General features: G+C 46.7%; 1 protein-coding gene across 1 annotated transcript in view; it reads left to right on the top strand.

Moving 5' to 3' along the window:
- Nucleotides 1–26525, top strand: part of LOC130873485 (uncharacterized) — a 29511-nt gene extending 2986 nt beyond the window's left edge. The window contains exon 2 of the mRNA XM_057768352.1: nucleotides 26002–26525. Coding sequence (XP_057624335.1) covers nucleotides 26002–26525 — 524 coding nt within the window. The remainder of the gene's footprint in view (nucleotides 1–26001) is intronic.
- Nucleotides 26526–27009: the final 484 nt, after the last annotated feature.

Raw genomic sequence — 27009 nt, 5'->3', positions numbered from 1 at the left:
AGGGGAAGACGGAGTTAGGAGTGCTGGGGACAAGGGAGCTATCTGTATGTGTGCAGAGGAGAATGACTTCCAGTGTTCTGTAGCCCAGTAGAGCAGCTGAGGCTGACGGCAATTAATTGAATATTTCAAAGCAGTTAGCAGAGAGGATTCTGAACGTTCCCAACCCAGAGAACAAATAACCGTTTGAGGTGATGGAGCTGTCAATTACCCGTTCTGATTATGACACGCCGTACACATGTACTGAGATGTCACACCGCACCCCAGAAGGATGTACAATTACTGTGTGTTGTGGAATTGTGTTGAAGCTTCCCAGAACCAGGTTTGGGATTTTCTTCCCAATGTCCCTGGCCATGGGACAGACACCGTGGGAGTTTGTCACACTCTATTATCGGACATAAACTAAAACTGTCTTTGGCATGGCCCCTTTCCTGAACTGAGCAGGCCCAGGGAGGACATTAGATGGACAAGGAATTTAGCACAGGAGCAGAGCCACCTGAGGGGACCAGCCAGGTGGGGGCAGCTGGCAGGCAGAGGCCACCCCAAAGGCTGTGATTTCCAGGAGTTCCAGCCCTAGCCTGATCTTGTACATAGCTCTCAAGGGCAAATATAATGTAGGGATTGCTGTTTTCCCTCCTACCTTGAATCAAGCCCCTTAGAGGAGAGGTATTTTACTCCCTTTCCAGTAGTGATGGGTGCAGGCGAAGGGGTCATAACTCACTGGATAGATTGTGCAGAGGAAAACAAAGTTTGATTTCTCCCTCTCCTGCCATACAACAAGCAACACAGAAGACTTCTGTCTGCACGCACCAAGCACACCCTGTGAGCGTGGGATGAGCTGTCCCCAGAATACTGGTCAGCTCTAGCAATGTCTGCCTTGTACCAACTCAGATACCCCAGACTGGGCTTTAGTTTCCCAAGAGTCCACTGAACCTGCCCCAGGTTGTTTTTGCCTGTGCTTCTGACTAACCTGCCAAAACTCTGGGTTCTACAAACCTCTCCTCCACTTCCACCATTTGTTAAAGTGCTCACAAGACTCAGGAACCCGACTTAGCAGATCACTATAAAGGACACAGAAAGGGATGGGTGGAGGTGTGGAGGATGGGTGTCAGCTTTCATGCCTTCAAACTCAGCACCTTCCAGGAACCTAGCCACCTGGGAGCTCCTCTAAACCCTATCCTTCTGCATTTATACAGGGCTTGTATCTGCATAAATGTCTGCAGACTGTGTGACTTCTCCTTGTTGAGGAAGGTTCTATGATAACCCCCCTCAGACAAGAGCAGAATAGGGATTTTCTTTCTTTTTATGTTTTTTAAGCAGTCCATTGCCTTGACCTTTGTTACCTCATCTTTTTCTTTGATTTATTTATTTTATGTGCATGAACGTTTTGCCTGCATGTACATCAAGTGAGCACAGAGATCAGAAGAGGAGATCAGGTCCCCTAGAGCCAGAGGTATGGACAGTTGGGAGCTACTATGTGGGTATTGGGAATTGAACCCATGTCCTCTGTACAAACAAGCACACTTACCCACCGAGGGTCTCTCCAGCCCCCGGGGATTATCTTCCAGCAGTGGAAGACAGGAAAGCTCAAAGCTTCTATGCACCACCTAGAGTGTGTGACATTCTAGTTTCTATAGGTCACTTTGGAAAGGGAATTATGTGCCAGAAACTGTGGCCAAAACCCAAGATCTATAGTAACCTCCCAACTGCTTAGCTGCAGGGTTTGGGTGCCCTGGAACTATATGCCAAGGGATGTAGGTGAAGCCATAAGCCCAGGGCAGGAAGACACAGAAGCCATTACACAGGAACAGTAATGCTCAAAACCCACAGGGGTGCTGATAGCCTGCCCTAAGCCCTGCAGGAGCACCACAGAAAGAGAAGGCAGTGCTTCTGACTTCCAGGTCACTCCCTCCAGCTCTCCTCCTCACACCATGGCCTCCCTTTGGTTCTGTCTCCCCAGTCTGCCCCAGGCTAGATGCTGGGTGGAAACCTAGCTAGGATCTACTCTCCCTTTCTCCACCCCCAGTCCAGGGCACCAGCAAGCAGCATCCTGATTTCCCTCTGGAACCTGATGCTCTGCCACCATTGCCTGCTCAGCAGATGGATTATAGAGAGTCTGAGTTCCCTATCAGTCATGAAACGAGTCGTTAAACTTATTGACACCGGCGGTCAGCCTATGCACAAGAGGCTGGGTATTTTTCCGCTGCTCAGAAGGAAGGTGCCTCCCGAAGTGTCTCATCTACTCCAAGATGCCTGAAGCCAGCAGCCCATCCCTGCTCCTTAGGCCCACAGGGTGGTACGGAGGTCATGGGGATTTGTACTTGGCAGGATGCTTATTCAGGCAGCAGCTCTGACAGCTGATCCCCAGGAGCTAGAGACGGGAGGGTAATCCAGTTCGGAAGTCATCAACAGAAAAAGTTTGGTTGACTATGTGGGGATGCATCCATGTGTAAGGTGTAGGCGCTCCTGGAAGCCCACGAGCAGGACTGGGAAGACAGCCCAGTATAAAGGCTTTTGCCACATACACTTGGTGACCTGAGTTCAGTTCTTGTAACCCACATACAGGTGGATGGAAAGGACTAACTCCCCAAAATCTTCCTCACATAGGCTGTTGCATGCCTATATGTCATATACAATACAGTATTAATAATAAATGATTCTGAACTTAAAAAAAACCCTCAAGTACTTCGAAGCCATCTCTCCAACCTAACATCTGGGTCCCTGCAAGTGTCTTCACAGTTTCTCACACTGTCTCATCAAGCCTCATGACAGCCCAAGCTTGCTGCCATTTTATGGAGGCCCAGAGAAGCCCAGTGGCTTACCCAACGTCACACAGCTAATGTTCAGCAGAAGCTAAGGTCCGAACCCAAGGCTGTCTGGCTCTGTGGTCAGTCTCAGTCCCCCTCACCGGCTCTGCCTATCAGCAAGGATTTTCTCTCCCAGGCCAGAAATGATTTCTGATGTGTGAATTAGCTCCCTCTACTCTAACAACCCCGGGGCCTCTGCTCTCTTCATCTGCTCGTGGGCAGAGGTTTGCCTGGCCCGCTCTCTTTGCTTTTTCAGTTATTGTTTCTGTGTTTGCTTTTAACACACACAGAGGGAGAAGAATGCAGAGAGGAGGGGGTGGTCATGAGGTGGATGAAGTGCATGCTCAACCCCGATCAAGATGGCACGGGACACTGCCAGCCCCCTGTGCAAACGAAGATCCACATAAACAGACCTTTTAGTCCAAAACTGTGTAGCCTCCCTTGCCACACACACACATATACACACGCATATGCACACACACACACACATTGCTGTGCTTGGGCACATGCAGAGGGTGTACAAACAAGTCCCTGACATCTGCCATTGTGCCCCGGCTCCACCTTTTCCATGAACCACCCTGACCTCCAAAGAGTCACCCTCAGATTTGTGCGACACTCCTGGCCCACCCTCTCTCCAGTTAGCTTCCCCTGAGTAGGTCCAAGAGCCGACCCCCACTGTTTCTGAGAAGCGCCATAGAAGAATAACTGTGCTGTGATTTTCAAAGGAAATTGAAATCTCCACTTTACTGCCTTCTAAATGAACCTTACCATTTCCCCGTCTCCAACATTCCAGCACACTGTACACTCCCCGGCATGTTCTCTCTCTCTCTCTCCTCTCTCTCTCTCTCTCTCTCTCTCTCTCTCTCTCTCTCTCTCTCTCTCTCTCATTTTTTTTTGGCCTTCTTCCAGCACCAGCAGGCCACTAGGGGGTGTACACACCTTTGGCAGGGCCAAGGAAGGGACTGGTCACTCCGGTGGGCCCCAGAATGAGCTCCAGAGGAACCACGAACAGCAGGCAGTCTGTAGCTCTCCATTCTCGGTCCCATGGACTGGAGCTTCAGAAATGGGACAGCTAGCAACAGTAGGTCATCTCTCTCCATCTTAGCTCCACTAAGGATGAGTAGTACATCCGGGCTTGTCTGAGGTTAGACTTGCTCAGCCTGCCAGAAGGTGCCAGAGCAGCAGGAGGAAGGGCAGTCAGAGAGGGGCACACGAACTTGGAGGTAATGGGGGTGTGCACTGAAGGGCAGAAGGGACACTGTGGGAGGCCAAGGACCACAGCAGTTTTAATGGAAAAGTCACAGAGAGATCCATAAGGAGTTCTTAATGCCCAGACAGAGAGGAGAGAAGGAGCCAGATGAAGGATGATGTGGGTCATGGGCTCTTAGGGGATGATCATGGGGCATGGTGGGAGGTCTTCTCTCAGCAGAGGTACTGAGTCCAGTCAAAGGTGAACCAGGGTCATCTCTGAGCCATGAGGAGCCAGCCTGTCCCCAAAGTGTCCAGCTTCTATGGGGCAGTGGTCTTGGATACTTTAGCTGGAAATCTACCTTCTTCTGCTATTCCAGAGTAAACAACTGAGACCCAAGCTGAAAAACAGGCATCAAGGACCTTGTGTCTTCAAATAAGTGGGTGCATATTGTTCCTTGGAGCTACCAAGAAGGTGTCCTGTCTCCTGACTTCTGGCTCTGCTGTGCTGTCAAGATGGGGAAGTGGAAGGCTTGGCCCTCCCTTTCTGTGGGAGAAGGTAGTACGAAGGGGTCATGTTTCGCTCGCTGGATATCATGTTTGTGGAGGGGGCTGCAGCTCTCAGAGATGCATTTAGAGACAGACAGAGTTGCAGGGAAGATATTGGGATCCTCATCTGGGCAGAACACATGCTTAGGCAGCATTCTAGCTGGATTTCTTATGTCTATTGGCACAAGAGACAAGATTAGAAGTTGGAGAACGGAATGGCTGGCCACACCATTGACATGACAAAAGCAGATGAGTTTTCCTTGAGTCTGGAAACACAGCAGAAGGTAGTGGTCTGTCACTATTGTGGTAGCCAATCCGTGATGGTGACCTGTGAGGTTAGGGATCCTATCTCTAAGGAAGAAAGACCAGGAGTTTATAGGGTTAGAGAACACTGAACTGGCCTGGAACTCCTTTGGTGATGATGGTGACAATATGAGGCCGAGACACAGGAACACCCACTGCCTGCCAGCACCTGTGTGCTGTCCCTCCCTCCTCTCATGTACAGGGGACTTCTGATGGGAAGGCAACTAATGGGTTGTGCCAGACAGAGGCTGGCCTCCAGCTCTTCATTCTTAGGGAAGGCTGGCCCCAGGGTCTAGACTGTTCAGCTTGATATTCGATGAGCTACAATTCTTCAGGATTCTGGAATCTAAAACTTGATTAATAGAGAAGTTATCGAATCCATTCAACATGTTGTCAAAGAGACAGAAAACCATCTGACTTCAGCCTCCAGTTGAAAACGGTGACATGAAAGAAACATTTCAAATAAATATTTGATTTTAATGTCCCACTGATTCTAGTGTGAATGATAGGTCAATTACACAGGGGACAAGCTCAAATGCATGTGAGAAGTAGTGTGGAAGGAATGGGTGTGGTAAGTAAGAGAGACAGAACCCAAAGGAGAATCTAACCTCAAGTTCAGCTTCCAGATCCCAGTGCATGAGGGATGTTGGGGAGCCAGCTTCGGGAAAATAAAACTTTGTTGCTAGGGTTCACGTCCTGGTTCTATATGGGCCTGGGAAACCCTTTAAACTCTCTGTTTCTGTGTCTCTTTCTTTATCCGTAAAAAATGGGTGAGAAGCCTCCACCAATAACACAGGCATGAAGACCAAAGAGTTGACAAGGGCTAATGTAGTACCTGCTCTGTTCAAGTTCTCTGCTTCCGGCCTTTTACCCATGGGGCTTAGTTGCTTTCCAAGGCCCTGCATCTTCTCTGATTCTCTTCTTACTTCCTGCTCATGTACTTCCTAGTGTCCTGCTCCTTTCTATCCTCCCCAGCATCTCTTTGTCATCCGCGGTGGCTTATGGCATAGCCCAAGCCCCATGCCAAGACTTCTTGCTCTCAATGAGACTTCGGTATCTGTTTCCGGATTCCCTGTCAGAGGTGGTTTGGCTTTTCCAGTTCAATTACTCGAGAATAGAAACTGCATGGCTCAGCCCACCCGGTGTCGGAAAAGCCTTGTAATCCAGCCCCTCATACTGTCACTGAAAAGTTGTAGCTCAAGAGAGAGAAGTCAAATGAAGTAAAACATGGCCAAACAGGCTTGTCCCATCCCTCTGGCATGCTAGAAGAAGGTAGGTGTAAGTTCTCTTAGAGGCCTGTGAGCCAGGAAGACCCATGGATCTTACCCATACAGGGACTCATTCATCCATCTCCAGGCTATAGCAAAGAATCACAAAGGGATGGAAGATGGCTTGGGAAAACCCCATCAAAGATGTGTGGCCAGCAGCTTGCATTTCCTAAATTCACAACACAAGTTCATACTCAGGTCTTTGCGCCTGAACTGCCCATGTCCCTTTGATAGATGGGTTTCTGCTCCATGCCCACATCCTCTCCCAGAATCTACTAAGGAGCCACAGAGATGGAGCAACAGGAAAGGTGCTTGCTGCACGACCATGAGAACCAGAGTTCGGATCCCAGCACCTGCGTAGTAAGGCAGGTGTCCTGTGCATGGTAAAAACAGCAACATGAGGGCTTTAGGGTCTTACCAGCTCCCACCCTGGCTGAGAAAATTTGAGCTATAGTTTCCGGGAAAGAACCTGCCCCAAAGGGTCACTGTGACAAAATCAAAAATGCCAACACCTAACTGATGCATGCGCTGAAGGCGTCTAGGAGAATGGCATTAAGGCGTTGAAGCTAGAAGAAGAAAAAGATTTGAATGAGCACACATAGGAAAGGGAAGATGTTCTGGAGGCACAGACAAGATGGGCGGGACAAGGGCATGGTCATTCGAGGGAATGAGATGGAGTCCAAGAGGGATATGGATGCTCAGAGAGGCCAGTGCCAGTGTGGTCCTCTTTGACGTTGACAGAACACCTGGCACGAGCAACTTGAAAGTAGGTAAGACATATTTTAACCCACGGGTTCAGAGGTTTCCATCTCTGGTTGGCTGAAGTCATTGCTCGGTAGCTCTGTGGTGAAGCAAAGATGGCATCCTTTCTCTGACTTCCTGTCTGAATCCCCCCAGTCTCTACAGCCTTGTGCCTCCCTACTTTGGGTCCTCCCAGAGGTGGCTGTCCTGACCCTCCATGAAATCCACTGAAATCCTACCCTGATTAAGCTTGTTTGCCATAGGATGGATGCTGGGACCGAAGGGCTATCTTCATCAAGACCCTGAGCAGACGTTGCCTCCTATTGTGACCCCCAAGTTCTGCAGAAGCCCAAAGCCTTTTCTCTCCCTGTTCTCCTTCCCCAAAGCTCAAGTTTGGTTCTGGAGCCTTTGATGTCTTCCCCACCTGTCAAAGAATGGGGCATTCACCTTTGCTCCAGACAGGTGAATCAACGCTGCCATTGGTCTTGAATTAAAAATTGCCTAGAGACCTCAGAAAGGGCTTTGTAATCTTCCACCGTCTGCTCCCATCCCCTCCTGGAAGATACTGGAAGGTGGTTTGCCATGTTTCTGTGATGATCCTCCACCCACCCAGCCATTCAGCTCTGCTAGGGAGGCAGTGGAGCAAGGAAGATGCATATTTACTGAACTCAGTGTAAATGTTCCACACTTGGTAGCATTATCTCATTTAATCCATCAGTAGGAGGTTCTGAATTCCTTCCCTCAGGGGACTCCTTTGGATTCTTACACAAAGAAGCCTTGGGATTTCAAGGCTTTGAAGATATCTACTTCCCTTTCATCCCCTTCACTTTTCCCATCTCTGCCACTTTCCTGGGTACTGAACCTCAGATCTCAATCCCACCTCAGCCAAGCCACCTGGGGACATATTCAGGTAATGGACAGGGAGACCCCAGCCCTCTTGACAGGACTTGGGTAAATCTGGGCTGGCCAAGTAACCACAAAAGATGCTGATGCCCCCAAATCTGAGATCAGCAAGTTGTTGTGGAAGGTCCATGAAAGTCCCCCTCCCCTGCAGCCTCTTTGTTTCAATTAACCAATCAAAGGATCAAAGAGAAGTGGTGGGGTCACATGGAGGTACAGGGTAGCTGATACAGTCTGTAGCTCCTCCCTCATGTTCTCAAATCAAGTCTCCTCACAAACCTGTTGCTGTCAGGTTTTGGGGGGAGAGTTCGAACTACAAAGATGGTGAAAAGGCCTCCCGTGTCTTCTACACCCTGCCTCCTTCTTTCTCCAAACTCTCCCATCCTTCTGCCTCCCCCCGGCATTGTCTCCTCACTAGGCTTTACCCTCAGGCTGCCGCAGGAGAGAAGAGAGGCAGACTATGGCATCAGCATCTCAACGGCTTGTTTACCCACTGAGCTCACGGGTTGAGTTATAGCTCACTCCCAGGGTACCCTCAGAGCCTGTCACTGGCCTGGTTGAACCAGGGAGCTGGAACACATTTGCTGACAGGGTCTATGGAGAGTCTGAGTTAATGACCTCATTGCTTACTTATCAAGGCATGTGCTGATTTTTAGGGAGATGCTTAGCCGAAAGGCAGACCCTGTTAATGGAATTTTAGGTATTGTGGCCCCAGGACTCTTCCTGGCATTTCTCAAGTCATCTGTGCATATGACCTGAGGGTTCTGGGAAGGCTTTCTCCTAGTCTTGCCTCCTAGTCATTCAGATGAGCTGAGACCCTGCCGTGGCTCTGTGATGGATGTTGGGTCTCCTTGCTTCTCTCCACGTTCAGATAGGCTCCCTGATGTCTGGACTTCTCATCACTCCTCCTGTTAGCTAGGCACCGAGCCCCAGGCTGCACTCATCTGGGATTCCAGGTTGTGGGTTTTTAGATTTAGGGCAATGAGAAGGGGCCTGACAGTTCTTCTACCCGTGTTTTCCCTGCTGCCTTCACCCTGTTGGGACTTCTCCATCCAGCCCCATATTCAGGAAGCCATTGCCCTTGACATATGAGCTGAGGGGGTCTGCTGGTACCTCTCCCCAGCTCCCGCCTTATGCTGACTATTACCTAGCTGTTCCTATTACTAGAGGTGGGCTAGAGGAGTGTTAGATGGACTGTGCTGAGACTTATTGTATTACAGAAAGGAGCAGACATGAGAGGGTGTATACTGTGATCCCAGGCTGGGTGAAAAGAGCTGGGACGCATTCTAAGAGAAGTTTCTGGGCTGGTGTTCTGCCACATGGGTAGCACACATGACAGACAGGGTTTGGAGCCCCGCAGTACCTGGTAGAAATATTTATTGATTATCCACCCTTCCCAATAGCCTCTGTGTCCCTAAGAGGGGCTGCTTTGATTTTCAGGGAGTCTTCAGAGCCTTTCTCCCCTACCTGGCACCTAACTCAGAATGTCAGGCATCTCCATATGTAAACAATGTCCAAGAAGCATACCCCAGGAGCCGCAGCCACCAAGAGTTCCCATGGTGGCTTTTCAATCCCCCCTCAACTATCAGGGAACATGTTCTCTTGGACACAGACTCGTGATACTCGGAACTATCGAGGCATTTGTTCTAAATGAGACAAACAGCAGAGCCAGGAATCCAATCCGAGTTTGTCTACCTTTTTATCTGTCTCACATGACCAGAAATCTGATCAAGGCCTGTTCTGGGAGAGACTTGGGTAGCTAGCTATGGGCCCAGTCCCATTTTCTCCAGGTTCTGGTTCCTTGAGAACAAACCACAGCAGGGGAGGGCAAGAGTCCCCCTAAATCTTTTCTAGAACAAGACTGGCAGGAAATAAGACACTCAGTGATAAATTGAGGGCATTTTCCATACGCTTGAGAAATGCATTGGAGTTCTGCTCTGAGGTTTAAATGGTTCTGGTCTGAAACTTGACGTCATTTCCTCTCTGCTTTTTACCTCAGAAGTGGATCTCGGAGCCAGCAAGACGGTTCAGAGGGCAAAGGTGCCTACAGACCTGATGAGCTGAGGACTGACAGGATGGAGAGCTAACTCCCGCAAGCACCCTCCTGATCTCCATACACATAGAACACACACACACATAAACAAACTATTGTTTAATGCATTTCAGGCTGGAGAAATGGCTCAGTGGCTAAAAGCATGTGTTGCTCTTGCAGAGGACCCAGGTTCAGTTCCCAGGACCACCTGTCAGTCACTCCAGTTCCAGAAGATCCGACACCGTCTTATCTTCACAGACACTGCATGCACACGGTGCAGACATACCTGCAGACAAAACACCCATACACATAAGACAAAAATCAATGTCTTTTTTTTCCAAAAAAGTGTATTTCAGTTAGCCAGAGTATGGTGGCACGTAGTTCCAACACTTTAGGAGCCAGATGTAGTCAGATCTCTCTGAATGTTCAAGGCCAGGTTGGTCTACATAGCAAGTTTCAGGCCAGTTGAAGAGAAGGATATATAGCGAGACCCCATCTCAAAAAAAAAAAAAAGAAAAAGAAAAAGAAAAAAAGAAAGAAAGAAAGGAAGGAAGAAAGATGAATGGATGTAGAAGCACATACCTATAAAACCCAAAAAGCTGAGGCAGATGGATCAAGAATATTAGGCTAGCCTGAATTTTTTTTCCAAACATCCAGGAAAGCTCAAGGAATAGCCCACACGCTCAAAATGGGCACTGCGCAACATTTGCTTCAGCTGTGTGTTTTTCTAGGTCTTTGAGTGTAAGTTGAAGCCATCAAATCAATGCACTACTAAATATTTCATCCTATTTCTCATCAAAAATAAGGACATGGAACTCTAAACATCTTAGGTATTATTATACCTAAGAAATAACTCCAAGGGTCTCCAAATGCCTGAATTCTCTGGACAAGGAATTACCTTGGGTTGGATAACAGAGGTCTCTAAGCTGGCAGGCTTCAAGAATGTATCTACATTTATTCTGTAAAACACTGCAATACAATCATTTGTCCTAGACAGTGTGCAGCCCATAGGACACCTCTAAGCCCATCTTTAGATACCTGTGATAATCTCAAAAGTGTCGATTCAAGCTGGTGTGTGTGTGTTTTGTTTTCCAGAATTTATTATTTAATGCTTGTTCCGGCCTGGGCCCCTCATTTCTTGGGTCTACTGCTCTGAAGTCAGAGGTTTCTACGCAAAGGCATGGTTGTGCCTGGGCTCTTTGGCTAAACACTCATTCACCAGCTGGTGTCTCTGGAGCAGGGACTTTCCCTTGACCTTTGCCGACACCACCTGAAAGGTTGAGAGTTGTGTCCTCCACCTCCACAAGCTCTGCCTCCAGGCGCCCGCTACAACTTCCGTCGGAGGTAACTGATGCTGAGATCATGGCTGCAGCCAGGTAGGGATACAGCCTGGCGTTCAAGCTCCTTTTTATGAGGTCCTAGTCAGAAGTTCAGTTCATCTGACTGTTAGTTTACTGAGCCTCTTCCGTCTGAATGGTCACCATCTCATTGATCATGATGCTGGCTTTTGTGAAGAACTCGGGCTGGTGGTCTTGCCGGAAGTCCCACCTTCTAGACTTGCCTGATTGTTCCTTGCTGTGCTGTGTGATTTGTTACTTTCTCCCTGTACTTATTGTAAATTAGATGTTCCAACCTGAACCCGGTCAGAGTCAAATCCAAGATCGTTGGTCTGAATGCTACCATAGTAGGTGGCCTCTGAGCCTCTCTGGGCTCCATCCTTATGGAAGTTCTTCCCTTGGGTGAAGGCTAGACTCTGAGAAGAGAATATGGCCCAAGTATTTAGATGTCTGCTCTGAGACTAGATTGTTTGAAACTGCTTTCTGTCTTGTGTCTCTCTATCCTCACCCATCTTGCTTTTTGCCCTGAGGGGTGGGGATGGGGGAGCAGCTGCTTGTATAGAAGCTCAACTAGCAAGGGGTGAAGGCTTGCCAAGAGTCTTGTGAGTCAGCCTAGAAACAGGTCTCCTACCCACCCAGTAAACCTTTAGATGCGGCCTAATCCCAGCCAACCATTTGACTGCAACCTCCCGAGACACTGTGAGCCAAAGGCATCTAGCCTAGATTCTTGGCTCCCAGAAACGCAGCAGTCATAAATGGTTGCTGTTTTGGGTGACTTAGTATTTGCTATGTAAACTACAGACTGAACTGTGTCCTCCCCACAAGCCTCTCCCACCACCAAATTCATATGTTGAAGTCTTAAGCTCCATATTCGGAGTCTTGGCTCTTGGAGAGGTAATATGACTAAGTGAGATTTTAAGAAACAAATGGCTTTGGTGTCTTAGAATGGTGGCCTAACAGAGGGAGAGCCTGCTTCCTCCATCCCTATGTGAGAACACAGCCTTAAGCTGGCTGTCTCGAGCCAGGAAGACAGCCCACCCAGAAGGGAGAAACCGAGTTGGCAGGCATCTTGATCTAGGACTTCGCAGTCTAGGGAATTATGACAGCCCATCTTTGTAGTTCGTCATGCCAGCCTGAGTAAGCAATACAACTTCATAGGCAATGCTGTGAAATGCATATTATCAACATCAGAAGGAGCACAGAGCATCAAGCTGGCCCACTAATTTTCATCTCTGGATTAAAGCATCTCCTGACAGAGCCAGCCAGCGAAAAGACTTACCGTCCCTCTGACAAGGCACTGTGGGCAATGCCTTTCCACCTAAAAGATCTTGTTTTTCAACCAATTTTACCTGATGCCTTGGCTTCTGATGGCGTTTGCCTGAATACATTATTTCTTTGAATATTGAAAGATGGCGATTTTTCTAATTCTACCATTCTTTACATATTTATTGGCTAGTGTTTTTCACACAAAAAAAGAATTTTCCCTCATCAACAGGAATTAACTAAAATTCCTCTTACAAAGGATGGATAAATGCTAATTCTTCCTTTTCAATTACTAATTTTCTGAATAAGGAATTGGTTCAATAGTCACCTCCACTGGTGGTAAATGAGTTTTTTCTCTTTCTTCTTCCTCTCTCTCTCTCTCTCTCTCTCTCTCTCTCTCTCTCTCTCTCTCTCTCTCTCTCCAAGTCATGAAGTAATTATCTATCTGTCTCTTTATCAGTTTACTATTTATCTATTGCCCTGGTTTGATGGATATTTACTGCCCAATGTTTTATAATCACTTGTACCCATTAGTCTTTTCAACGCCCACCTCCCTAAGCTAGAACTGCCTTGTTTTAATTCCAAGATCCCAGGGACAGATTTACAAAGATTACTCTCAAGAAGCTCTTAGAAATTCCTGTTAGATGTCATGGCGATGAAGGAGAGAATATTGTAACAAAATGTGTGAGGGTTACTTGACTTGTTTCTTGCTTAGGGAATGAAAAACACGGACAAGGAAATCAAGTGCCCAGACTCCTGGCTTCTGTCCTTCCAGCTTTTCCAACTTGTATGTTGTAAAGACTTAAAGCCGCTCCATGTCTCTCCTCAAGTTTGCTAGTAGTCTGAGGAAACGCTACATGCAGTGGAAGGTTGAAAATCATACAGCCATAGTCATTATTCTGTCCCCCAAAACCAAGCCTTGAGAAGACAAGGAGATGTAGAGGGATCCGAGCATCTAGTGCCTTCCTAAAGCTGTGACCTGTCAACCCCTCATCCCACCTGTGTGGGAAAAAGTGACTGCAAGAGAACTCTCGGTCTCCTCTGAGGAGGCGAAAGAGAACCTCAGTCTCTCACGATCTGTCCTTGCCTTCAGGATTCCAACCTTCCATAACCTCCATGGCAAAGAGTGGGTGCCACTAACGATCCCCTCTGAACTTGGCGGATGGAAATTGGCTTTGATGTCCATACAAGCACTGCCGCCTGCCTGCTCTGCTCTTGGGAAGGGTTGAATGGATGAGAATTTCACATTCATTTCCCTGTCTCTCCCTCTGGCCTGACGCTGTCCCACTCCTGACCTGAAGTTCCTACACACAATAAGCGAGTTAAAGCCTTGGGCAGTGAGAGAAATTGTGGGTGCTAACCACTGAGCCCCTGACAGCCTCACAATGTCACCCCACAGACTAAGCTTCCTCCCAGCATCATGGCACACTTAGGCATGCTTTGGGGGTGCTGGTGGCTCCTGAGGCAAGGCCCTCTCATCCCATCTTCCTCTGCCCAAGTTCGGTCTAGCTCAACTTCGCTCCTCCTTCAATCTCCCACTACTAGTTCTTGTGAAAACCGGCAAGCTGTTTATAACACTGCCCATCTCCACATTAACAAGGATGAAGCAGTTTCTCAGGGAGGTATTGCTCAGGGCCCTGCTTCCACACCACTCTGAAATGAGAATGGGCAGTGTGGAGGGTTCTAGAGAACCCAGGAGAGCAGCCGAGAGATGCTGTGTTCCTTCTACTGCCAGTTCTCACTTACCTGGGAATTTGCCTCCTCCAGACCTGGCCTGTTACACCTGCCCCATCCACGTCCACAGCAAACAGGCAGCAGGAGCAGGCAGCCACTGCTGCAGGGAACATGATGGCCACTAGACCCTCAGTCTTCTCTGGCACAAGGGAGCAGTATCCTCTGTCCACATTCCACTGGAGCACACTGCATGTGTGTACACGCTCCTCCGCAAAGGACGCTTCTTAGGTCGGCTTCTTCCTCTCATAGCTATCACTCGCTTCTAACACACTCGCGACCCTAGGGTCCCCGCCAGGTCCTCACTTGACCTGAGGAAATCAAGGTAATTTGGTTGTGGGCTTGTTCCTACTGGGGGTGCCCTGTATGAAGCTGGCAGCCTCACCTTGGTTTCCCATTCCTCGCTGGTGCCGCTCGTATGTTCCTGCTGATTTTCTGTCCAGGAGATTTTACCTAGGCATATTAGCAGAATGGTGTTGCCAAAACTCATTGTTGGAGTCCTAGACCGCAGTGTGATTGCTTTAGAAGACAGGACCTTTAGTGAGGACTGAATGAGGCCCAGAGGCAAGGCTCTAACTCAGTGGGATGGACATTCTTCTTAGAAGAGCCACCGAGGACACACACATGTAGAGGAATGGTCTTGGGGAGAAGGCCATCGTTAGACAGGAGAGCACCCACATGAAACACCCCAGTTGACACTTGAGTCCTGGACTTCTGATCAACAGAATTGTGAGAAGAATTTCAGTCTTCTGAGCCACCCAGTCTGCTGCATTTTGTAGTATCTGCCCTGGAAGACCGAAATCCTAGCGTTTTCCTGCATCTGCCCCGACCCCTACAGAGGCCAGGTATATGAAGGAAAAGCTTGACTGCTGTCTCTAGGAGCTTAACATGTAATAAGAGCATACAGATCAATGGAATCGAGTTGAGAGTCGGTAAATTGGACCTCATGTTTAAGGTCAATTGATTTTCCACAATATGTCAAGCTACTCTATCGTGAAGGAATAGCCTTCTAACAGATGAAGCTGGACAGGCGCTGTGGTGACACCAGATCAGTTCCTCACACCAAAAAATCAGCTCAAACCGGAGTGAGTAAATGTAAGAGATAAAACTACAAAACACTTTGAAGAGAATAGTTTTTTTTCCTCTCTCGCTTCAGTTTTGGCACTAATTTTTATGGTCTTTGTTAGAGAATTTTTTTTTTTTTTTGACCAAGCAATAAAGGAAAACTAGGTACATCACCAAGTAGAGACTGTGGGGCTGGGGAGACAGATCAGAGGTTGGATGGAGCCGCTTTACCACCAAGCACTCTGTCCCAAGTTGTCCTCTGATATTCACACACATGCTATGGCACACACATAACACATGCTATGGCACACACATACACACACATACACACACGCTATGGCACACACACACATACATGTACATGCACACATATACACACATAAAGGTAATAGTAATAAATAAATGTAATACATTTTTCAAAGACTTTGTGTTTCAAAGAATACTTTCTATCAAGAAAGTACAAAGACAAATTAGGCAGAGTAGTGTATGTCTGAAACTCCAGTACTCAGAAAGCAGAGATAGGAGGTGCATGTGTTCAAGACCAGCCTGGGCTATCCGGCACATTCCAGGTTCATCTCAAGATACAAAATGCACAAAAATCCCAAACAACAACAAAAAAAGCAAAAACAAAACAAAACAACAAAAACCCAGCAGAATAATAAAAAGACAAATAACCCAATTCAAAAACGTGCAGACACGCTAAGTAGACAGTTCTCTGAAGAAGACAAACACGTGGCTGTAAGCACAGGAAAAGAGACACAACATCATCCGTCATGAAGGAAATGCAGATCAAAACCACAATGAGATTCAGCTTCACACTCACTAGGATGGCTGTAATCAAAAAGACAGATAACAGCAAGCGTTGGCAAGGATGTGGAGGATGCTCAACCCTCATACATTGCTAATGGGGATGTAAAATGATGTAGCCACTGAGGAAAACAGTCTGGAGGTTCATCAAATGGTTAGACATGTCACGACATCATCTGGCAACTCTGCTCATTGGTGTTTATGCAAGAGAAGTAAAAACATATGTCTCCCCCTCCCTCCCCAAAAAATACCTTTTACAGGAATGTTCACAGCGGCATTATTCATTGTAGCCAAAATGTGTAAGCAGTCCAGGCAGCTCTCCATTCATCAGTTGGAGTGCGGATGAGTGAAATATGGTAATATGCTATTCAGGGAGGAAAAGAAATGAGGTAGGAGCCAGGGCTGGGGATGCACGCCTATAAACCAGCTACTCAGAATTGCAAGTTCGAGGCCTTGTCTGGGCTCGAGGGTGAATTCAAGGACGATATAAGCAATTCAGGAAGATCCCATCTCTAAATTAAAAATGAGAGGAGGCTGGAGACGTAGTTCATCTGTAGAATATTTGCTTAACAGGTCCTAAGTTCAATCTCTATGACTTTGAGACAGAAAGGATGGAAGAAATAAGCAATATGTGCTATGACCCAGAGAAAAATATGTGCTGAAAGAGTCTACTTTCTTGATAGATCCAGGATCTACAAATTTATAGAAACAGAAAGGAGATGAGTGGTTACCTGAAGTTAAGAGCCTCAGTGGAGAGTGGTGTAGAAGGTTTCTTCCGAGAGATAAAAGCATTCTAAAATTGGTTGTAGTGGTGGTTGTACAACTCTAAGAATACACAAAAACCCACTGAATTATACACTCTGTGCCGATTGTTTGGCAAGAGAATTATACCCCAATTAAGCTGTTAAAAATACAATGGGGAAAGCTCTGCTGCTAGAAAATAGAGTAGATGTCCTTTCTTCCTATTGTCTCACACAGAACAATGGAAACCCCCAGACTTGACCGTAAAGCAAGCCTGAGAAATCTCTGAAAGATGGAAAGGAGAAGCCCTCTCTGGACTTGAGCAACGGCAAGGTGGGAAGTGCCCTGGGTTTTACATTTGCCTCATGGGTTCCAGACTTGATGAAAAGAAATTGGTAACTTGTAAAACAGAAACAACCACAAGGAAAGAAAAAGTCTAACCAAAGTCTGCTCCTATCTCATGTAAGACAGATAGCATCTCCAATGAAGTCAAACACCACAGTGAGGAAAAAAAAGTGTTCCTCCTGCCATCTCCCTCCTCCCCACTGTCACTTGGTCACTTATACTAGCAAATGGTAAGTGAAGAACTCCAACTTCTAGGCTCGTGGGGCAGCACCAAGCACACCAACACCCTGCTGAGGTTGCATTAGAGAACACAGTAGGGGGAGGACACCTGCCAGCTAGTGGGACGCCCACCACCATCACTGAGAGTGACCAACATCTGACAGCAATGACATGTGTCTCTTGGTCCTCTGTGGTGGAGTCAGAGGTTCACTGGTGAGTCAAAACCTGTGGACACTTGAAACTTTCTATCCCTGCCCCTCCCACCCAAATCACTCCATGAACACTGACTGGGGAACCAAACATCCTCCTCCACCCAGCAGTGACAACAGAGAAGCAGACGATTTTGTTGGGATCCAGAATTTTCTAACATGATATCCAGGTTTCATATTGGACCAAGAACCAGGATAATATTGAATTGAATTACAGAAGATCATCAATGGATCCCAACACCCATAGAGAAGTTAAGATTATCTGACAAGGATTTTCAAGTAGCCATGATTTGTGGCAGAAGTGTGTATGTGCAGGTATTCATAGGTGGGTGGGGGTATGTGCAGGTGTGTGTGTGGGTATGTGCAGGGGAGTATGTAGGTATGTGCAGGGGAGTATGTAGGTATGTGCAGGTATGTGTGTGGGTATGTGCAGGTATTTGTAGGTGTGGGGGGTATGTGTAGGTGTGTGTATAGGTATGTGCAAGTGTGTGTGTGTATATGTAGGTAGGTATGTGCAGGTATGTGTGTGGGTATGTGCAGGTATTCATAGGTGTGGGGGGTATGTGCAGGGGAGTATGTAGGTATGTGCAGGAATGTGTGTGGGTATGTGCAGGTATTCATAGGTGTGGGGGGTATGTACAGGTGTGTGCATGGGTATGTGCAGGTGTGTGTGTAGGTATGTGCAAGTGTGTGTGTGTAGGTAGGTAGGTATGTGCAGGTGGGTATGTGCAGGTGTGTGTGTGTATAGGTAGGTAGGTAGGTATGTGCAGGTGGGTATGTATAGGTGTGGGGGGGGTATGTGCAGGTGGGTATGTGCAGGTATGGGGTATAACATGAGGTCCTGCTTGTTGAGGTTTCTGTCCTGCCCAGTTCCCACAGCTGACAAGTCCCAAAGAAAATCACACAGAGGTCTCCATAAGATTATAAACTGACTGGCCCATTAGCTCAGGCTTCATATTAGCTCTTATAACATATACCAGCCCATTATTCTAGTATATGTTAGCCACATGGCTCAGTACCTTTTTCAACAGGGCAGATCACATCCTGCTTCTTCTGTGGTCTGGGTAGGATTGCAGAGGAATGGGCTTCCTTCTTCCCAGAATACTCTTGTTCTCATTGCCCCACCTCTACTTCCTGTCTGGCTATCAGCCAATCAGCGTTAATTGACAGAATATAGAATTGTCCTGCACCATTGGGGGGTGCAGATATGTGCAGGTGGGTATGTGCAGGTATGTGAAGGCAGGTATGTGCAGGTGTGTATGGGGTGTATGTACAGGTATGTGAAGGTTTGTGTGGGGAGAATGAGGGGATAAGTACAGCTGTAGGGGCTGTGTTTGCTTGTACAGATACATGTGGAGGCCAAAGGTTGACAACTGGATACTTTTTTAATCCCTCTGCATCTTATTTTTTGAGAGAGAGCCTCTCATTGAACTATATCAGCTGGACTGGCTGACTGGTGAGCCCCCAAGACCTAACTGTCTCTGAAGCACAGTGCTGGGCTTACAAAAATGCATTAGTACACTCAACTTTTTATGTGTGTGTGGATATGCTTAAAACGAATAAGGGAAAAGGAGAAAACTTAGGCAAAGAAAATGGAGTTGTTAAGAAGAACCAATGGAAATGTTTGAACAGAAACATGCACTAATTAAATTAAAATCTCAGTGGATGGATCCAAGAGCAGAATGAAGGAGACAGAGGAAAGAATGAGGGGCTAAAATAGAACAAAATTACCCACCATGAACAACAGGGGGAAATGGATGGGAATAAAAACTGAACTAAGCCTTGTGGACCATTCATGCCCTCAGAGTTACAGAAGGAAAAGAAGAAAATCTAATCGTGCATTGCCTTAATGATGGAGACACATTCTGAAAAGTGTGTTATTGTGCAATTTTGCCATAGTGTGATCATCATGGAGTGTACTTAGACAAAATAAGACAGCTAAGACATAACTTGCACTATAACCTTACAGAACCACTATCAAATGGCAGGCTGTCATTGACAGAAATGTCCTGAGGTGGCATGTAACTGTGAAGCATGTAATTTGTGGAAAGCAGCTAAAGCAACACAGAGAAGAACATTTCTAGCACTAAAAGCAGAATGTATGCCAGAAAAACAGGAAGCTGAGCGTGGTAGTGTACATGTAAACACAAACCTCTACAGGAAGAGACAGGGGAACTCCAAGCTAGAGGCCAGTTGGGACCACAAAGCAAGATCCAGGGTAGGGGTGGTTTCAAATCAATAATATAAAGGCCACCTCAAGAATCTAATAACAGATGGCTTGGTAGGTGTGGTGGTTTGAATGAGAATGACTGACACAGGCTCATATATTTGAATGTTTGGTTCCCAACAGTGTACTATTTAGTACTATTTATGAGGATTAGGGGGTGTGATCTCATTAGAGGAGGTTTGTTACTGAGAAGGAGGTGGGCTTTGAGGTTTCCAAAGTCCAAACCAGGTCAACTCTTTATTCTCTCTCTCTCTCTCTCTCTCTCTCTCTCTCTCTCTCTCTCTCTCTCTCTCTCCCTTCCATCTTGTAGATAAAATAAAAGTTTTCAGCTATTGCTCCAGCACCATGCCTGCCTGCTTGCCACCATGCTCCCTACCGTGATAGTCATGGGCTCTGAAATTGTAAGCAGGCCCCAATTAAATGCTTTCTTTTATATTATAAGTTTCCTTGATCATGGTGCCTCTTCACCGCAGCAGAAACAGTAGCTAAGACAGAAAATACACTTGCATACAGGACTAACCACCTGAATTCAGTTCCCAGGTCCCACAAAATGGCAGGAGAGAACCAACTCAGAGAGTTTTCCTCCGACCTCCATACATGTCACATGCATGTGTGCTTGTATGCACACGCATGTTCAACTCATTTATTAAGAAGTTTAAGTGATAATAATCTGGAAAAAGAAAAACAAAATAAAACCAAAGCAAGAAGAAAAAAGTAACTAAGACAACAAAGACAGAAGACTTAAAATCACTAAACAGGGAGAATAATTCTGAAAAAGAAAAAATCAGTGGAACTGACACACTTCTAGCTAGGCTGACAAAGGCACAATGCAGGGATGGGAGAGAAGAAATGGAGAAGGAGAGAGAGACCTAAATTTCCATTAACAGGAATAAAAGAAGGAGACATCAGTAGAGACCCTGCAGACATCATCAAAGTGACAGCAGGGAGTGAGGTTGTGGGTAGGGGGAGACTCCAAATAACTCTGTGCACTTGAAGTTAGCAACTCAGACAGTGAACCAATTTCTTGGAAAACACAAGTCACTGCAACTCACCCAAATGAAGTAGAATTTCATTTGAATAATTCCTATAACTATTAAGGAAATTGAATTCATAATTTTAAAACTTCCCCCAAAAAAGAACTCTCAGGGCACAGATGGTTTCACTGGCTAATTCTATTAAATGTTTAAATAAGAGTTAACACCAGCTCTATACAGTCTCTGCCAGAAAATAGATGGGGAAGGAAAGCCAATTTACTTTTAAAGCTAGTATTATCTTAATACACAAATCACACAAAGATCGGACAAAGAAGAGCACACTAGAGATCAATATCCCTCATGAATATAAATGTAAGAAATCCAACAAAAATATCAGTAAAATGAACTCATAAATATATAAAGTAAATTTTAATCTGGGCATGGTGGAGCATGCCAGGAATCTCAGTATATGGGAGGTAGAGGAAGGAGGATCAGGAGTTCAAAGGTCAACCTAGGCTACATAAGAAATTGTCTCAAAATAATAGAAGATTAGATAGATAGATAGATAGATAGATAGATAGATAGATAGATAGATAGATAGATAGATAGATGATAGATAGATAGATGATAGATAGACAGATAGATAGATAAGACAGACAGATAGATAGAGTCTTAGTTTGTTTTCTGTTGCTGTGATAAATTACATGGCCAAAAGCAATTTTGGGGAATAAAGGGTTTATTCCAATTATCAATTATTGTCTGTCTCTGAAGGAAGTTAGGACAGGAACTCAAGGCAGGAAACTGGAGGCAGAACTGAAGTAGAGACCATGGATGAATGCTACTTACTGGTTTGCTCCCCCTGGCTTGCTTAGATCACTTTCTTATACACCCAAGACCACTTGCCCAAGGGTGACACTGTTCACAGTGGGCTGGGTCCTACACCATCAATCATTAATCAAGAAAATACCTTCACAAGCTTGCTCCAGGCCAGTCTAATGGAGGCAACTCCTTAGCTATTGTTCCCTCTTCCCAGATTACTCTAGTTATGTCAAGCTGACAATTAAAACAAACCAACACAGAATCTATATATCTGTGCTGGTTAGTTTTTTGTCAACTTGGCACAATCTAGAATCACCTGGAAAGATAGTATTAATGAGAGATTGGATAGGTTGACTTATAAGCATGTATGTGTGGAATTGTCTTGATTCCACTGAGGTGAGAAGACCTGTCCATTGTAGGTGGTGCCATTCCCCTGGGCAGGAGATTCTGAACCTCATGAGTAGCGAAAGCAAGCCAAGCACAAACATGCATGCATTTACTCTTTCTCTGCTCTTAACTGTGGATGTGGCTAGCTGTGTTCAGTTTCTGCGACCTGACTTCCCTGCTATGATAGACTAGCCTGGAACTGTGAATTAGAATAATAAGCCTTCTCCCTCTCCCCCGTCAACTTTTGCCAGAGTATTTTACTATGTCAACAGAAACAAAACCGTGACACACACACACACACATACCTAAGTAAATTATATACCATAGCAGTGTAATATATTCCAGAGATGCAAAGCTGGTGGAATGTTTGAAAATCAATGAATTTTAACAAGCTGAAGGAAAGTTTCAAGACCTTATCAACTAATGCAGTGAAAGAATTTGATCATGGGCCAGTGAGATACTGAGCAGGCAAAACACTTAACCTCTCAAACTGGGCAGTTGGAGTTCGTCCACGTAAAGATGGGGAGGATTGATTCCTCTAAGCTGTCTTCTGGCCTCCATACACTCACCGTGGTGTGTGTGCAAGCACCCACACACATACATGTCAATAATAATCTTTAAAAGTATGTGTGTGTGCACATACGTGTGCACAGGTATGTGTGAACGCCAAATGAGTGTAGGTGTCATGGAGGTCAGAAAAGGACACTGGATTGCTTAGGAGTTACAGGTTGTCATGAAGCACCCGAAATAGGGGCTGTGAATTGAACTTAGTTCTTCTGTAAGAATAGTATGTTCTGAACCATTTCTCCTGCCCCAAATAATTTTAAAGTATTTTTATAAGTCAATATCCATGAACAATTAAAAAGGGAAAAACTGCCTGACAAATAGGATTGGGGGAATTTCAACTTAAGAAGAGCATCAATCGAAGATATGCAGTTGGTATGCTAATTGTGAAAGGTTGGATGCACATGAGGACATTCAAAGTAAACCCCCAAGTAAGTACGATACCTTGGGCAGTTAAGCCATGTGTGGTATATCTGTAATGGAATGTTACTCAGCAGAGAAAACACAAAACCATCTCTCAGTACAGACTGACAAAGACGACCAAAGCTCATCCTGAGCATGATGCTAGTCATGTGACATTGTTAAAATGAAAACCAGGTTAAAGGGGTAGACACAGGAGGAAGGTAACTAAGACACAAAGGCAATTAGGGGCTATTTGGGATCGTGGAAGCTGGGATGTGTCCTGACTGTCATCATGTCAGTATCCTCACTGAGATGCTATAGCATAGTTTTGCATGGTGTAACCTTCAGGGGCTTTTCATTGCCTGAAGGGTGTCTGTGCTGTTCCCAGCTTGGATAAGGCTGCTAGAATGACCATATTTAGATTTTTGTGTGCACATAAGTCTTAACTTTTTCCGGGACCCTGGAAAAAGGAGACGTAGAATGAGATTCATCTGTATTATTTCCTACAACTGTTAAGTGAATCTACAATTATCACAAAATAACAAGTGTAACTTCTCAAAAAGCTCATGCGGTTTACAACTCCATAATACAAGCTTCTAAGAGATTAGATCAATTAGGGAAATTTTAAGGTGTAAATGTGTGTGTGCGTACACATCTGTGTGAATTTTACACTTGAGTAAGAGATCTGGGTTTATTTTATCAGCGTCTCTACAAGATCCCTTGGGAGTTAAAAAAAGAAAGGATAAAAGATTTTGAGACCTAGGGGTTAATGAGATCTTACCTCCTAGAAGTCTCCAGCTGGAGTATGTCTGCCAACTGCAGTCCTTACAATGTCCCCATTCCTTCTCTTTAACTTCTGCCATCGTCTTCACTACAAAGGCACTAGAAACCATTAGTTAGGGTGGGAATGGCAGCTGCTGTAACAAACATTGCCCAAATCACCATGTCTGTTCACCATGCATCTGGATGTTTCTCCAGAGACAGTCTCCTCTCTGCAGCCTTAGAGACCTATGCTGCCCCATCCTGAGGCTTTACTGACACCCCAGTGTCATCTAGATGTCATTGGCAAGGCGGGTGTAAAGGTAGAATGAAGTGAGAACGGGTGGGGCCTAGAGGGGGACATGCCATTTCTGCCCACACCCCATGAGTGTGACAGAAACTGATATCCTCTGGCTAAGAGACTAGGAGGCGCCGCATCCTGTGTGCTGTTGTAGCCTCCTTCCTGCCACAGGACACTTCACAGGTCACACTCTGTGTCCACTTATTATATACACTGTTTCTGAGACGCAAACAAACATCTACTTGCCTCAGACAGGGTAGCAGGGCAGAGACAAAGCAAAGATTCACCAAGTGCGGTGAATCGGTGAGTTGAATTAGATGATTTTACAGGTGCATGGGCAAGGGGTCACTAACAAGAGCATGGGCGGCATACAGGAAGCTACCCCATGAAGGAAATGTCTCTCCTGCATATCAACTGTTAGCTGTTTATACATCCCGAGGCGAGGCATGGCCTTCCTAGCAACTGTTAACTGCCTATAAATCTTAGGTGGAGCATGACCTCAAGAGACCTCTCCTCTAGTAACCACTGATGCCCAGAAATGTTGGAGAGAGGTGGGGGGCTCATGAGAACCGTCTCCTAGTAATTTTACAAATCCTTAGGAAAAAGTGGGGTCTCAAGTCCCTTCCTTGCTCCATGACAGAAAGTTAGTAAAATCACTGCGCTCAACCATGTGAGGATGGCCTAGAGTAAGCACAGCTATTGGACAGTACAAGAGGGCACTGGCCATGTCATGTCCAGGGGACAGCATGTCACAGCATCGCTCCAAAGTGTCATCTCCGGGTGGTCCTTATGACCCAGCTCCAAACACCAGAGCGGGAAGGCCTCTGTTCAAAAGTGGGAGGACAGCCATGCATTGCCAGTTCCCCAGGACTGAGATGATGTCATTCCATTGTGTCCACAGTTTCACTTGATGGCTCCTTCAATAACAATAGTCCATTACCCTGGAAAATGCCCCATTAGAACCCCAAAATAGCTCCAGAGATAGTCAGAGGACTTCAGCCACTATCCCATGCCCCACCCCAATGCACTGGTTACCTCCTCTCAGACATGGGCATGAAGATTAATACCTGAAGGCCCCAGCCTACCCACTAAATATCTCAGCAGGAGTCCCCAGCAAAGAGGCAGTAGAACAGAAACAGCAACCCCAGCAGCAGGCCTGTGCTGAAGGAGCTCCGTCTCTAGCATCCTGTGTTTAGGAAGCCAGGGGTGGAAACTTCCAGATGCCCAGAGCGTATAAAGGGTGGGCTCTCGGAAGGGAAATCTAGATCAAAGTATTTCACACGACTCTTACAGGATACGGATTCGGCTGCTATCACAAAACCCCCCAAGTAACAGTGGCTTACCCAAGACAAGGTTTCCTTCTTGGAGCACAACCACATAAGCTCGTGGGGCAGTGCGGCTTTCTGCACCTCTAGGATGTCAGGAGAAAGGATGCCAGGGGAAGGGAAGGGCAAGCCCTTCCTTCAGGGGAAATAAGCCCACCATTTCTGCTCGCATCCTGGAAGTGGGTCAAGATGGCGCATTTAGCAGAAAGTGACATCATCGCAGCAGGGAAGGCTCATTAAGGGAAAACCAGTTCCTTCTGGGAAGAGCACAAAACCTCTGGCCTGGGTGGAGACCTAGCACTCTAGACGGGCTGAGTCAATGACCTCACCAAGGAACCACCACCCTTCAGGAAGGTGGGACCACCCCAAGGAAGGTGGGTCCTCCACAAGTGAGGTGAGATCGGAGAAACAGCTTTCCCCTTAATGAGTTCGCGTACTTTTCTTCCTAGAATCCCTGCCGGCTAGCACAATAGCTTACAGGACTGACTTCAGCCAGGCGGCTTCAGAAGCCAGCCTGCCTCTCTGAAGTGCTAGAAGAAGGCACTATTTCCTTTTCTCCCGAGTATGCCCTAGCCATGCTTTCTCCAGGGCTTTAGGCATCTTTGCCCTTTACCTAATTTTGCACATCTCCCCTCTTTTCCGTGCAGTTGCTTATCCTCCGCTGACTTATCTCAAACAGCAGTTCCCCACATCACACCACCACACCCCGCACTCCCACTTCCCTGCATCCCTGTACCCCAGACCCCACATCCAGCCCCCGGAATCCCCACACCTCCACACCCCATACTCCCGCACCCCTCACCTCCGCACTGTACCCCACATCCCCACCCAGCACCCCTGTACTCTATATCCTGTACCCCTCACCCCTGCATCCCGCACCACACCCCCCGCACCACACCCCTCACTCCCCCACACACATCCCGTACCTCACATCCAACTCCCCACATCCCCACACCCCCATACTCCCACACCCCCATACTCCCACACCCCCATACTCCCGCACCCCTTACCCCTGCACTGTACCCCGCATCCCCACCCTGTACCCCTCACCCCCCATCCCGCATCCTGCATCCCATCCCCTGAGCTGCATCCTTCACTTCACCCGCACACCCCGTACTCCACACCCAACTCCCCACATCCCCACACCTCCACATCCCCATGCCCCTGCACCCCTCACTCCCACACTGTACCCCGAATCCTCACCCTGCACCCCTGAATTCCACACCCTGTACCCCTCACCCCACATCCTGCATCCCACACCCTAGCACTGCAACCCTCACTCCAGCACCCCACACCCCTTTTCTTCATTCTTCAGTTTCTGAGACTTACAGCTTGCCTGTCATAGAGTTTTTCTTTAAAACTTTAACAAAATTGTTCTGGAGCTTCCTTTGGAGTCCATTCTTACATTCTTTTGTGAATGAGACAGTGGATATCAAGAGAGAATCCCAATTTCCCCAGGATCAACTGGGAACCACAAAGAAACACCCCCAAAATTTCTGGTAACAAAAATCAGGCAGGGGAAATCTGCCACTGTCCCTGTCGGAAAAACCTTTTGAGCACACACCCTCCAAGGCCTCTGTGTTTCCTCGTAACGACTGTGAATGACAACAAGTACATTAAATATTTAGGAAGCCCTTTTTAAAACTTTTTAGATAAAAATAAACACAGCACTTTATTTTTGGACCTCAGAAGATCCCCCACACCAGCTCTCATGAGACCACAGGTCTAGACTGAAGATGTAGATTTATC

The sequence above is a fragment of the Chionomys nivalis genome, chromosome 4 (genome assembly GCF_950005125.1).
Source record: "Chionomys nivalis chromosome 4, mChiNiv1.1, whole genome shotgun sequence".
Lineage (NCBI taxonomy): Eukaryota > Metazoa > Chordata > Mammalia > Rodentia > Cricetidae > Chionomys > Chionomys nivalis.
Note: the sequence above shows the minus strand (reverse complement) of the source record. Positions and strands in the feature narration are given on the sequence as shown.